The 12,273-nt window shown below is 35.4% G+C and overlaps 2 protein-coding genes across 2 annotated transcripts in view; one reads left to right on the forward strand and one right to left on the reverse strand.

The window, feature by feature from the left end:
* LOC107550173 (mucin-5B-like) overlaps positions 1-5,507 on the forward strand; it is a 32,589-nt gene extending 27,082 nt beyond the window's left edge. The window contains exons 30-39 of the mRNA XM_016231410.1: positions 47-139; positions 888-1,150; positions 3,061-3,186; positions 3,357-3,452; positions 3,564-3,692; positions 3,778-3,817; positions 4,808-4,872; positions 5,043-5,138; positions 5,250-5,370; positions 5,464-5,507. Coding sequence (XP_016086896.1) covers positions 47-139; positions 888-1,150; positions 3,061-3,186; positions 3,357-3,452; positions 3,564-3,692; positions 3,778-3,817; positions 4,808-4,872; positions 5,043-5,138; positions 5,250-5,370; positions 5,464-5,507 — 1,073 coding nt within the window. The remainder of the gene's footprint in view (positions 1-46; positions 140-887; positions 1,151-3,060; positions 3,187-3,356; positions 3,453-3,563; positions 3,693-3,777; positions 3,818-4,807; positions 4,873-5,042; positions 5,139-5,249; positions 5,371-5,463) is intronic.
* A 2,492-nt stretch (positions 5,508-7,999) lies between these two features.
* On the reverse strand, positions 8,000-10,480 carry LOC107550182 (toll-interacting protein-like). The gene is made up of 3 exons (XM_016231421.1): positions 10,307-10,480; positions 9,882-9,972; positions 8,000-8,618 (listed from the first exon to the last, which is right to left on the reverse strand). Exons 1-3 carry the CDS (start codon positions 10,445-10,447, stop codon positions 8,398-8,400), a joined length of 453 nt encoding a protein of 150 aa, XP_016086907.1. The 5' UTR covers positions 10,448-10,480; the 3' UTR covers positions 8,000-8,397.
* Between the last annotated feature and the right edge of the window lie 1,793 nt (positions 10,481-12,273).

Raw genomic sequence — 12,273 nt, forward strand, 5'->3', positions numbered from 1 at the left:
AACAACAACTGAGACTGTAACTGAGAATGAATTTACCACAGCTCAGATTCCTTTGTCCACCACCACCAGGCCACCAAAGGTGGTGACGACTGGTCTAACAAGCCAACCAACGACTACAGCAACAACCAGTTTAGAAGAGGTAACAGGCACATCATCTGGAACATCAAAATCTACAAGCACAGCCCTGCCAGCCGCACAAACTTCATTACCAGTCGTTAAATCCACACAACCAACAACACTAACAAAGACAACTGCTGTGCCAGTCACTACTCTTGTATATACAACAGTGAGTGTAGAATCTTCCACTGGCTCTGAGGTTACCACTCAAGGTATTTCTTCAACAACAAAACCAATCAAAGCTGAAACAACTCTTTCAACCACCACACCAGCCATCCCATCCACTACTCAAACAACTGGACAACTAACAACAACTGAGACTGTAACTGAGAATGAATTGACCACAGCTCAGACGCCTTTGTCCACCACCACCAGGCCACCAAAGGTGGTGACGACTGGTCTAACAAGCCAACCAACAACTACAACAACAACAACTTTAGAAGTGGAAACAACTTTTGAAACAACTAAAACAGTATATATTCCAACCATTTCACCAATTTCCACTCAAAATGTTTTCTACTCATCCACATCCATGGAGACATCAATTGCCCCCATTACACAAACATTACCATCTTTTACTAACTCCATTCCAGTGACTACAAAATCCTCTTTATTATCAACCACTTCAGTTGTCTGTTGCCTTGTGAATGGCACACATTTTCAATCAGGTACCAAATTCACATTTAATTTTTATAAAAAATTTTATTTTTTAAAATCACGAGAAAAGCTGAAATTTTGTAACTCTGTAACTGTTTTTCTTTCTTCTTCAGATGATATCATTTACAATGTTACTGATGGCTTTGGTTGGTGCTTCACTGCATACTGTAATGCAACTTGTCATATTGTGAAGATTTCAACATCTTGTGAAACCTCTCCATCACCATCCATTCCTCCTGCAACAACCACATATTCCAGTTCATCAACAACCACAAGTTCCCCAGAAACAACACAGCCTACCACAACTAATACAGGCACAGAAGTAACAGCTACAACCTTTGGGCCTAAGTGTGATGCACTTGATCCACCAAGACAGGTACATCTTCAAACAATAGTATTTTTTTTCATAGGTTACAGTATCAATAGGGCCATGGCCTTCCTTTTTTGCATATGTTAAAAGTCAGTGGAAACAAAAGAATATCAAACTAAATGTTACATGTTTGCATCTGGCGGATGTTTTATTTAAAGCAACTTACATTTCACTCAGTTTGTTTAAGGGTGTTAATATTTGTTCTGACAATGATTCGATTCACCATCTGATCATGGTGTATGGTAAAAATTGATAATGGGTCATGATTTTATCAGATTTTGCTTATTTTGGATTCATAATTATTTCTAAAAAAGACTAATGTAACCATAGTGACAATTTGGTCACTAGTAATATATAGAGAAATTTAGGTTATACATTCTCAGTCTCAAAAACTGAATTTTGGATCATTTGTACATTTAATAATAACATGTTAGTAAACTAACAGAAACAGATGTTAAGCAGACTCTTGAATATGCATAGTAGATTTGCATATCATGGAAAAATTATTGAACAGTTAATTAAGATTTGAATGGAGTCTCATGCATTAGGGAATAACGGAGATTGTAATAACAATGTGTCAATTGCAGAATTTAGTGAACAGAATTCAATGAACCATTTCAGGTTCCCATCTATGAAAACATGACGTACTGTAACTGACAAGTTTTATTTTTATTTTTTTGAAGCCCAATGATACTTGGCAAAGTGGATGTCAAATGTGTGAGTGTGAGAGTGAAACACTGACGGTCCGTTGCCAGCCTGTAACTTGTCCTGTTTCACCACCTGTTACTTGCGATCAGCCTGGACAAGTGCTTGCGAACACAACAATTGACTGCTGTGAGATCCATGAGTGCAGTAAGTGATCTGAAAACAAGAAAACGGGGACTCAGAAGGACTTTTTAAAACAGATGACAGAAATACTATTCATTTGATATATTTACTAGTTTTTAGTTATTCAGTCATACTAGTGGTTTTCAACTGATGGCTTCAAAAAAATTAGGTCCCAACTTAAGCAAATGATGGGTCTTGATTTTACCCTTGTACTGTTTAAACAGCAGAAAGTTAGACTAAAAATTTGAAAAATCGATTGTAGAAATGCCTGTACATCTACAATGAAATGCTGAACAAAAATGTGTAATATTATTCTACAGGTTGTGATGTGAACCTGTGCCCTATTCCGACAATACAATGTCCACTGGGCTTTATACCATCCTTCAGCGTGTCTCCAGATAACTGCTGTCCAGAGTATATTTGCTGTATGTATATGGACCAGTTGTTCTCAGTAAAGACACTTTATTGTTTTGATGCTTTGCAATGCACAGGTGTGCACTCATTCATTCCTTATTCTTTACAGCACCCATGGAAGTCTGTGTCCATAATACCACAATATATCAGGTAAAATTATATAATGTAATACATGTATATATATATAACTTACAAGATATCAAAAGTACACTTATTCCTCTCACTATCTTCCGTTCTAGCCTGGCTCAACTATACCAAGTGATGACCCTTGTACACTTTGTCAGTGTGGTTGGAACGTAGATCCTGAAACAAATCTTCTTGCTCCAGAGTGTGTGATAGCTGACTGCAACGATAACTGTCCAGAGGTATAGACATCTGTTTGCATCTGTAATAAAGACTAGCCCATATGGGTAAAAACTTTGCTTCAGAAAAAGCCAATTTGCTGTATGTATATGGACCAGTTGTTCTCAGTAAAGACACTTTATTGTTTTGATGCTTTGCAATGCACAGGTGTGTACTCATTCATTCCTTATTCTTTACAGCACCCATGGAAGTCTGTGTCCATAATACCACAATATATCAGGTAAAATTATATAATGTAATACATGTATATATATATATAACTTACAAGATATCAAAAGTACACTTATTCCTCTCACTATCTTCCGTTCTAGCCTGGCTCAACTATACCAAGTGATGACCCTTGTACACTTTGTCAGTGTGGTTGGAACGTAGATCCTGAAACAAATCTTCTTGCTCCAGAGTGTGTGATAGCTGACTGCAACGATAACTGTCCAGAGGTATAGACATCTGTTTGCATCTGTAATAAAGACTAGCCCATATGGGTAAAAACTTTGCTTCAGAAAAAGCCACATCAAATCCTGTGAATAATGAGCAAAGACAGCTTTAAAAGTAGTCGGTGTACAGTTATGCATCAACTACCAGGCAACGTGATGTATTTCTCCTTCAGGCTCACGAGTACCAACTCATTCCTGGTCAGTGCTGTGGAGAGTGTGTTAGCACCGATTGTGTGGTTATGCAGGACAACATCACAGTTACCGTTTCAGTAAGTTCTGACATGACATTATCAATTGCATTGTTTGATTTCGTAACATCAAATTAATTACATTTTTATTGTTTGCATTAAGTATTAATTGTATACATTCTCCACTAACAGGTTGACCAGACATGGCAACCATCTAATGACAAATGTGTGAAATACAAGTGTGAGAGAGTCAACGGTAACTCTGTGATTGTTGAGATTAAGACCACTTGCCCTGCCTTCAATCCTGAAAATTGTATCCCTGTAAGTGGCTTGAAAGAGACATTATTTTGGACAACTTAATATGTTAAATTTAAGTCAATGGTTAATGCTTTTTCTTTTTCTACAGGGAACAGAGACAATAGATGCAGATGGCTGCTGTCAAACCTGTGAGTCTGGAAAATTAAAAAAAATTATTATTATTAATTTTTTATTTTATTAAAAATTATTCAACAATTGCAAAATATGCTCATGCTTTGTATTTTTGTGAAAATGAAAGGTAATGCCACTCAGATTTGTCCGATGCCACTATCTGAACACCATTTCTTGAAGCAAAATTACTTTTAAAAAAGAAAATATTACTGAAGAGTGCTGGGTAGATTACTTGCAAATTGTAGTCCGTTACTGATTCCAAATTACATTTAAAAAATTGTAGTTGTAACATAACACATTACATTTTTCAGGTAATTTAATCAGATGATTTTTAGATGACTTTTGACGATTTCCTGATTTAAATATGATAATCATGTACATTGATATAAAAAAAAATACAGAAAGAAAGAAAATATATTCCATTTGTTGTTACTAACGCCATGAAGTGCATTAAACATATTACGTCAAAGTTTCCCAAACTGGGGTTTGTGAAGGAACTGCAGGGGGTTTGTGAGTTTAATGAAAAGCTAATAATAAATGATTGTATTTCTAAAATTACAATCAAAAAGAAAAGGAAATAAATATTAAACCTGTTTACCTGCATGTCATGCATGTGACTATGTGAATAGCATGTACTCATGTAATCAATAAAAAAGTAACTGTAGTCTGATTATGAACATTTTAAAATGTAATATAATCTAATTACAAGTACTTAATTTCTGGAACCTGATTATGTAATCCAGGTTACATGTAATCAGTTACTACCCAGCACTGCTACTGAACTTGACAAAAAAAAAAAAAAAATTCTTTACAGCACCCATGGAAGTCTGTGTCCATAATACCACAATATATCAGGTAAAATTATATAATGTAATACATGTATATATATATATAACTTACAAGATATCAAAAGTACACTTATTCCTCTCACTATCTTCCGTTCTAGCCTGGCTCAACTATACCAAGTGATGACCCTTGTACACTTTGTCAGTGTGGTTGGAACGTAGATCCTGAAACAAATCTTCTTGCTCCAGAGTGTGTGATAGCTGACTGCAACGATAACTGTCCAGAGGTATAGACATCTGTTTGCATCTGTAATAAAGACTAGCCCATATGGGTAAAAACTTTGCTTCAGAAAAAGCCACATCAAATCCTGTGAATAATGAGCAAAGACAGCTTTAAAAGTAGTCGGTGTACAGTTATGCATCAACTACCAGGCAACGTGATGTATTTCTCCTTCAGGCTCACGAGTACCAACTCATTCCTGGTCAGTGCTGTGGAGAGTGTGTTAGCACCGATTGTGTGGTTATGCAGGACAACATCACAGTTACCGTTTCAGTAAGTTCTGACATGACATTATCAATTGCATTGTTTGATTTCGTAACATCAAATTAATTACATTTTTATTGTTTGCATTAAGTATTAATTGTATACATTCTCCACTAACAGGTTGACCAGACATGGCAACCATCTAATGACAAATGTGTGAAATACAAGTGTGAGAGAGTCAACGGTAACTCTGTGATTGTTGAGATTAAGACCACTTGCCCTGCCTTCAATCCTGAAAATTGTATCCCTGTAAGTGGCTTGAAAGAGACATTATTTTGGACAACTTAATATGTTAAATTTAAGTCAATGGTTAATGCTTTTTCTTTTTCTACAGGGAACAGAGACAATAGATGCAGATGGCTGCTGTCAAACCTGTGAGTCTGGAAAATTAAAAAAAATTATTATTATTAATTTTTTATTTTATTAAAAATTATTCAACAATTGCAAAATATGCTCATGCTTTGTATTTTTGTGAAAATGAAAGGTAATGCCACTCAGATTTGTCCGATGCCACTATCTGAACACCATTTCTTGAAGCAAAATTACTTTTAAAAAAGAAAATATTACTGAAGAGTGCTGGGTAGATTACTTGCAAATTGTAGTCCGTTACTGATTCCAAATTACATTTAAAAAATTGTAGTTGTAACATAACACATTACATTTTTCAGGTAATTTAATCAGATGATTTTTAGATGACTTTTGACGATTTCCTGATTTAAATATGATAATCATGTACATTGATATAAAAAAAAATACAGAAAGAAAGAAAATATATTCCATTTGTTGTTACTAACGCCATGAAGTGCATTAAACATATTACGTCAAAGTTTCCCAAACTGGGGTTTGTGAAGGAACTGCAGGGGGTTTGTGAGTTTAATGAAAAGCTAATAATAAATGATTGTATTTCTAAAATTACAATCAAAAAGAAAAGGAAATAAATATTAAACCTGTTTACCTGCATGTCATGCATGTGACTATGTGAATAGCATGTACTCATGTAATCAATAAAAAAGTAACTGTAGTCTGATTATGAACATTTTAAAATGTAATATAATCTAATTACAAGTACTTAATTTCTGGAACCTGATTATGTAATCCAGGTTACATGTAATCAGTTACTACCCAGCACTGCTACTGAACTTGACAAAAAAAAAAAAAATATATATATAGGCTATATGTGACCCTGGAGCACAAAAGCAGTGTTAAGTCGCTGGGGTATATTTGTAGCAATAACCAACAATACATTGTACGGGTCAAAATTATTGATGTTTATTTTATGCCAAAAAATCATTAGGATATTAAGTAAAGATCATGTTCCATGAAGACATTTAGTAAATTTCCTACTGTAAATATATCAAAACTTAGTTTTTGATTAGTAATATGCATTGCTAACAACTTCATTTGGACAACTTTAAAAGCGATTTTCTCAATATTTAGATTTTTTTTGCACCCTCAGATTCCAGATTTTCAAATAGTTGTATCTCGACCAAATATTGTCTCGATCCTAACAAACCATACATCAATGGAAAGCTTATTTATTCAGCTTTCATTTGATGTGTAAATCTCAATTTCGGAAAATTGACCCTTATGACTGGTTTTGTGGTCCAGGGTCACATATTTCAGTTCTTACAAGGTGTAGAAGTACATTTTCCTAACATCTACCTAATGTGTTTTTCATTTCACTTAGGTACACTACACAACAAATGTACTGTCCAGAAGAACAGCACCTTCTTGGTCAGCAATGGCTGTATAAGCAGCGCACCTGTGGAAATAACCTCTTGCTCAGGCTTGTGTGAGACCTCATCAATGTGAGTACCAAAATTTAGAGACCTTAATTTCTAAATATATGTAGCCACAAATTGTACAGACTGTGCTGGTACCTAACAACCAAACCGTCTCTACATTGTGTTGAAACAGATACTCTGCAGAAGCGAACGCTCTAGTGCACTCATGCTCGTGCTGTCAAGAAATGACAACCACCAAGAAGGAAGCGACCCTGACTTGCCCTGATGGGTCAAACATCAGCCACTCATACATTTACATTGGGTCTTGTGGCTGCAAGGCCTCCGATTGCTCTGGTCAGTCGACTTCCTTAAGGAGACGCCGAAGGAGATTGTGAACCTGTGTTTTTAACCCTGTACAGTATAGCGATTTCAAATGAATCTTGTGGAATGAATCTGTAAATTTGAATCGTTTGAAAAGTTTGTGACCGTTATCTCTATGGTGTCACGATAATGACAGATCTTTTGTTTCTTGTCTAGTAGCTCTTAATAAACTAATGCAAACTGATGTTTGTTTACATGCTTTCATTCGATGCTCTGTGAATGGCACGTGGAAAGGATTCCGTCACAATTATGGATTCGCAATGTAAAGATTTTGGATGCAAAATTATAACTGTTGGCAACCAATGACGATTGCTTGTGCTCTTATAAACTAGATTTTTTTCCATCTACCTACATTCAAAATGGCGAGAACTGGTGCATTAGTTAGAGCAGCATGCCAAATATAGCCCTTTAATCTATGTTTACATTTATGCATTCAGCTGACACTTTTATCAATAGAGAAACAACAGCAATTCGTCACAGAGCCAACAACAATCACAGCGTGCAATGCCAGGTTTATTAGAAAGCTAGATTAGGAAACAAGCTAGAGCATAGTAGAAATGCAGAAGAAAAAGATTTAGTTTGCTCTATGTGCAATTTACTTCAAAATACTATTAAGCACAAGGTCTTAAAACTGCACTGTGCAATAACAGGCAATACACGTCATATATTTGCCAATATCATGGACCAATTTTTGCCATTTTACACATTCTGTGCTTTCAGCGACCTGTCTTGTAATGGTCATAAAGTGGTTTGTGCACAAAAGAGCCATTAAAATAATGACATTAATACTGATATACTCTGATATCTCTTTAATAATCTTCAAAATAAATTATATTCATGTACATCGATTTAACTAAACTCATACAGATAAAAGCATAATATATCAAACATCTTTAAGACATGGGATCACTACAATACAGATATGGTATACTGCCCTCAGCGGACATGTGACAAATTGCTCCTTTGCAAAAATCATCTTACATTCTCTGTAACGTCCCAGAAACATTCATTCCCGAATGCTGATTTAACAAAGACAATCAAAAGTGTGTTAGATTTACTTGCTACTGTTAAGGGTTGATCGTGTGCATATTTACAGGGTCTTTTTGGTATAAAGTTTTACATTGTTGGTACATTTAAGCGCTAGCTGATTGGCAGTTCTGCAGTTAAAGCTCCTCGGCCATCTGTAGCAAGGAGTTTATGGCAGCATCCTTGTTGCCCTGTTGGGCCTCCAAAACGGTGCGGATCACCTCCTTGTCGAGGTTGGGAAACATGTCCTGAAGGGCTTTAAGGTCTTCTTCACCGCAGGGGGCGCTCTGTGACGTGACGGCAGGCACGGCTGGCATTCCCATGGGCACCACACCTTGGTTATACATACCAGGGACACCTAAATACACATTTGGACAAAAGCGTACATTTCGTGTTTTGTTTTTATCATTAAAGGCTGTATTTAACTGTGCACAGGCAACCATTTTAGAGTCTTAATCTCCCAAACAGAACAGGTTTGCTTACTCATTTCAACCCTGCAAATCTGACATGACAAGTTCATTGAATCTTTAGACAAACATTTGCGTATGTGTTTTTTGTTTTTTTTAATCAGAGGCTGAAACTGAGCAAAAATATGCGATTTGGTGCAGATGCTGATATTTATACTGCCAAAAATTAAGATGAAATTTTGATAGTTTGTGATGTAAATCAATGAGGTCTTTATAACAGTATAGCAGACAACCTACATAAAATGATATATCAGTTGTCACTCTATATCTCCAATAATATGTCTTAGTAAGATGATACTTAAAAAACTAAAATAAAAATAACTATAGGACAGGAAGAGCTAAATAAACTTATCACTGCATCTAAACCAACAACATGTTTATTAGATCCTGTACCCACTAAATTACTTTAAGAGTTGCTGCCTGTAGCAGAAGAACCGCTTCTCAATATTATTAACTCGTCGTTATCTCTAGGTCACGTCCCAAAACCATTCAAGCTGACGGTTATTAGGTCTCTTATTAATAAAACACAACTAGATCCTAGTGATCTGGCAAATTACAGAGCCATGTCAAATCTTCCGTTTATGTCTACAATTTTAGAAAAAGTTGTGTCTGCTCAATTACGCTCCTTCCTTCAAAAAAATTATATCTATGAAGAATTTCAGTCAGGTTTCAGAGCCCATCATAGCATAGAAACTGACTTGCTTCTTGCATCCGAACAAGGCTGCATCTCATTGCTAGTTTTACTTGATCTTGGTGCTGCGTTTGACACTATAGATCATGACGTACTCATAGATCGATTACAAAACTATACGGTTATTTAAGGGCAGGCTTTAAGATGGTTTAATCCTACCTGTCCGATCGCTATCACTTTGTCTATTTAAATGGGGAATCATCTCAATTAACGCCAGTAAAGTATGGAGTCCCACAAGGATCTGTCCTAGGCCCTCTGCTATTCTAAAAGTCCATCAGATGACAAAAAGCATGTAGAAAATAGATTGTGTGAAACAGGCATTTCAGCAAAATTTTGATAATTTAAAGGCCTTAGAAATTTGTGTACCAAATATGATATAGTAGGGTTAAACATGATGAAGGGCCCTAAAACAGCATGAATATAGCAGTGGCTGATCGATTTATTATGTCAGTGTTATACATACCTGCTATGGGCACATATCCAACGCCCTGTTGATAAACTGTAGGCATCAAAACCACAGGCTGCGGCTGCATCATCATTCCTGCTGGTATTGACTTTGACAAAAAAAATAAAAATAGAGAGAAAAATAGACATTCGATTAAACAAACGTTGACATGCTCTTTTTTTGAAAGAGTTACTGTTCTTATATGTTATATCAGTTTACAGTGCATATACTTTTAGAATTTTCATGCATGTCCTGAGCAGGTCATTTGTACAGGCAACAAGTAATTTGACTGTCCACACTGAAAGCAAAAGCAGAACACAACATATGCATACCTATCACAATTGCATTGGTTTACAAAGTTGAAAGGCAACAGCATTTCTCTTGTAACACCTGTTTAAGATGCACCATTAACACACAGGAGTATTTTGTGAGTGAGGACTTACAGCAAAGGACATGACAAGATTAATCATGCCTTCTTTGTCATCACCCTGCCTTCCGCTCAAGCTGTACCATTCATCCACGACGGTTCCCTCTCGCAGACTCTCTGGGATCGTCACGTGTGTCCATGCGATGCGATCATCCATGGAAAACGCTCTCTGTCCGGCAACACAGAACAATCAACAGTTAAGATCACCTACTGCAAGAAAAGTCACCTTTACATGCAGGATTTCAGGATATAAAAATTCATGATTTAAGATTGTTATTTTGGCACAGCTACCGTTATTATTACAATTTTGAAAAAGCTTTAATTTTTATATTTTCTGTTTTCATTTTAAAGTTTTAGTAAATAAATTGTGTCAATTGTGCCATTTTTTGTTTGTTTCTTCGCCTACATCCAACATCCGCTGAAACATCATTATTTTGTGAACGCATGTATGACAATTAGCGGAAGCTAGAGATGAAATATGGATATTTTTCTTACACAAATGCATCGATTTGCTTCAGAAGGCCTTTATTGTCCCTTTGGAGCCATGTGGAGTACTTTTTATGATGGATGGATGCACTTTTTTGTGCTTCAAAATCTCGACCCCCCATTCACTGCCATTATAAAGCTTGGAAGAGCCAGGACATTTTTAAACATAACTCCGATTATATTAGTCTGAAAGAAGAATACACCTAGGATGGCTTGAGGGTAAGTCATGGGGTAATTTTTGGGTGAACTATCCCTTTAACTATAGTAACCCTGGCATGCCGTAATGGATTTTTTTCTTCCATACTATGGAAGTCTATGGCTACCAGAAACTCTTTGGTAATCAACATACTTCAAAATATCTTCCTTTGTGTTCAACAGAAGAAATAAATTCATACAGTTTTGGAAAAACTTGAGGGACAGTAAATTATGACAGTATTTGTTTTTGGGTGAATTATTGCTTTAATGTGACTAGAATATGACTAAAATATCAAATTAATGTTAACTAAATATGACAAAAACAAGGACATGTAACACAAAACTAAGCTATTAAAAATAGCTGGAAAAGGAATACAATTTCGAACCACTTTGAAAAGTAAATGATTCAAAACTTTCAATTATTTTGTCGTCTCTTTTTTTTAAAACAAATAAAGATTCTGGTATTTTTTTGTTTTTAATTACATTTTAGTTGTATCTTTTCCTGTCAACAATACAGAATATTGATATAGTCACAGTTATCGTTAAATGACATCAGTGTTGTCTCATCATAGTCATGGAAAAAAAAAAGGTTGTCAATAAACATTTTTCATCTTACTTTTCATAAAAAACTAATTATATATTAGAGGTCGACCGATAGTGGATTTTGCCGATACCGATAGCTAGGTTGGACCACACTGGCCGATACCGATTAATTAACCGATAGTTTTAAAATGGATACTGAACAAAAACTAAAATATTGCTTTATTAACAAAAACAGTACTGAACCACTAGTAGTAAAAAAAAAATTAAATAATAATAATAGTAAATGTTGAAATTAACACTAACAAGGAACAATACTTACACAGCTTTCATTAATCTTAATGCTACAAATGGACTCTTATTTGAAAGTGTTACCATTTCATTTTAACTGTCATGCTTAAAGATGCACATCTTTAAATATATACACAAAGGCTATAGCATTAAAATTATATACATATGGATATTGTATGTATACTCTCACACTTTAACTGCTTCTATTCTTGAACACTTGATGATTATCTAATCAAAATAAAAGTGCAGCGCTGAGTCTAGGAGAACTCACCGGTATCACACACACTCCGGACGCGTCGCGTTCAACTCGAGCAGCGGTCTAAAAAAGTTTATTTAATCACCAAACAGACACAAGTTTACTTCAAGAATGAACAATTTGGCATGGATGAGTTTGAAGTTCGGTGTTTAAAAAAACGGAGCAAACGGAAAGAGAAAGCGCGACCTATATTATAGCTCTATAAATGAAGCACA

This window comes from Sinocyclocheilus grahami, unplaced genomic scaffold (assembly GCF_001515645.1).
Source record: "Sinocyclocheilus grahami isolate Dianchi unplaced genomic scaffold, SAMN03320097.WGS_v1.1 scaffold390.1, whole genome shotgun sequence".
NCBI classification, from domain to species: domain Eukaryota; kingdom Metazoa; phylum Chordata; class Actinopteri; order Cypriniformes; family Cyprinidae; genus Sinocyclocheilus; species Sinocyclocheilus grahami.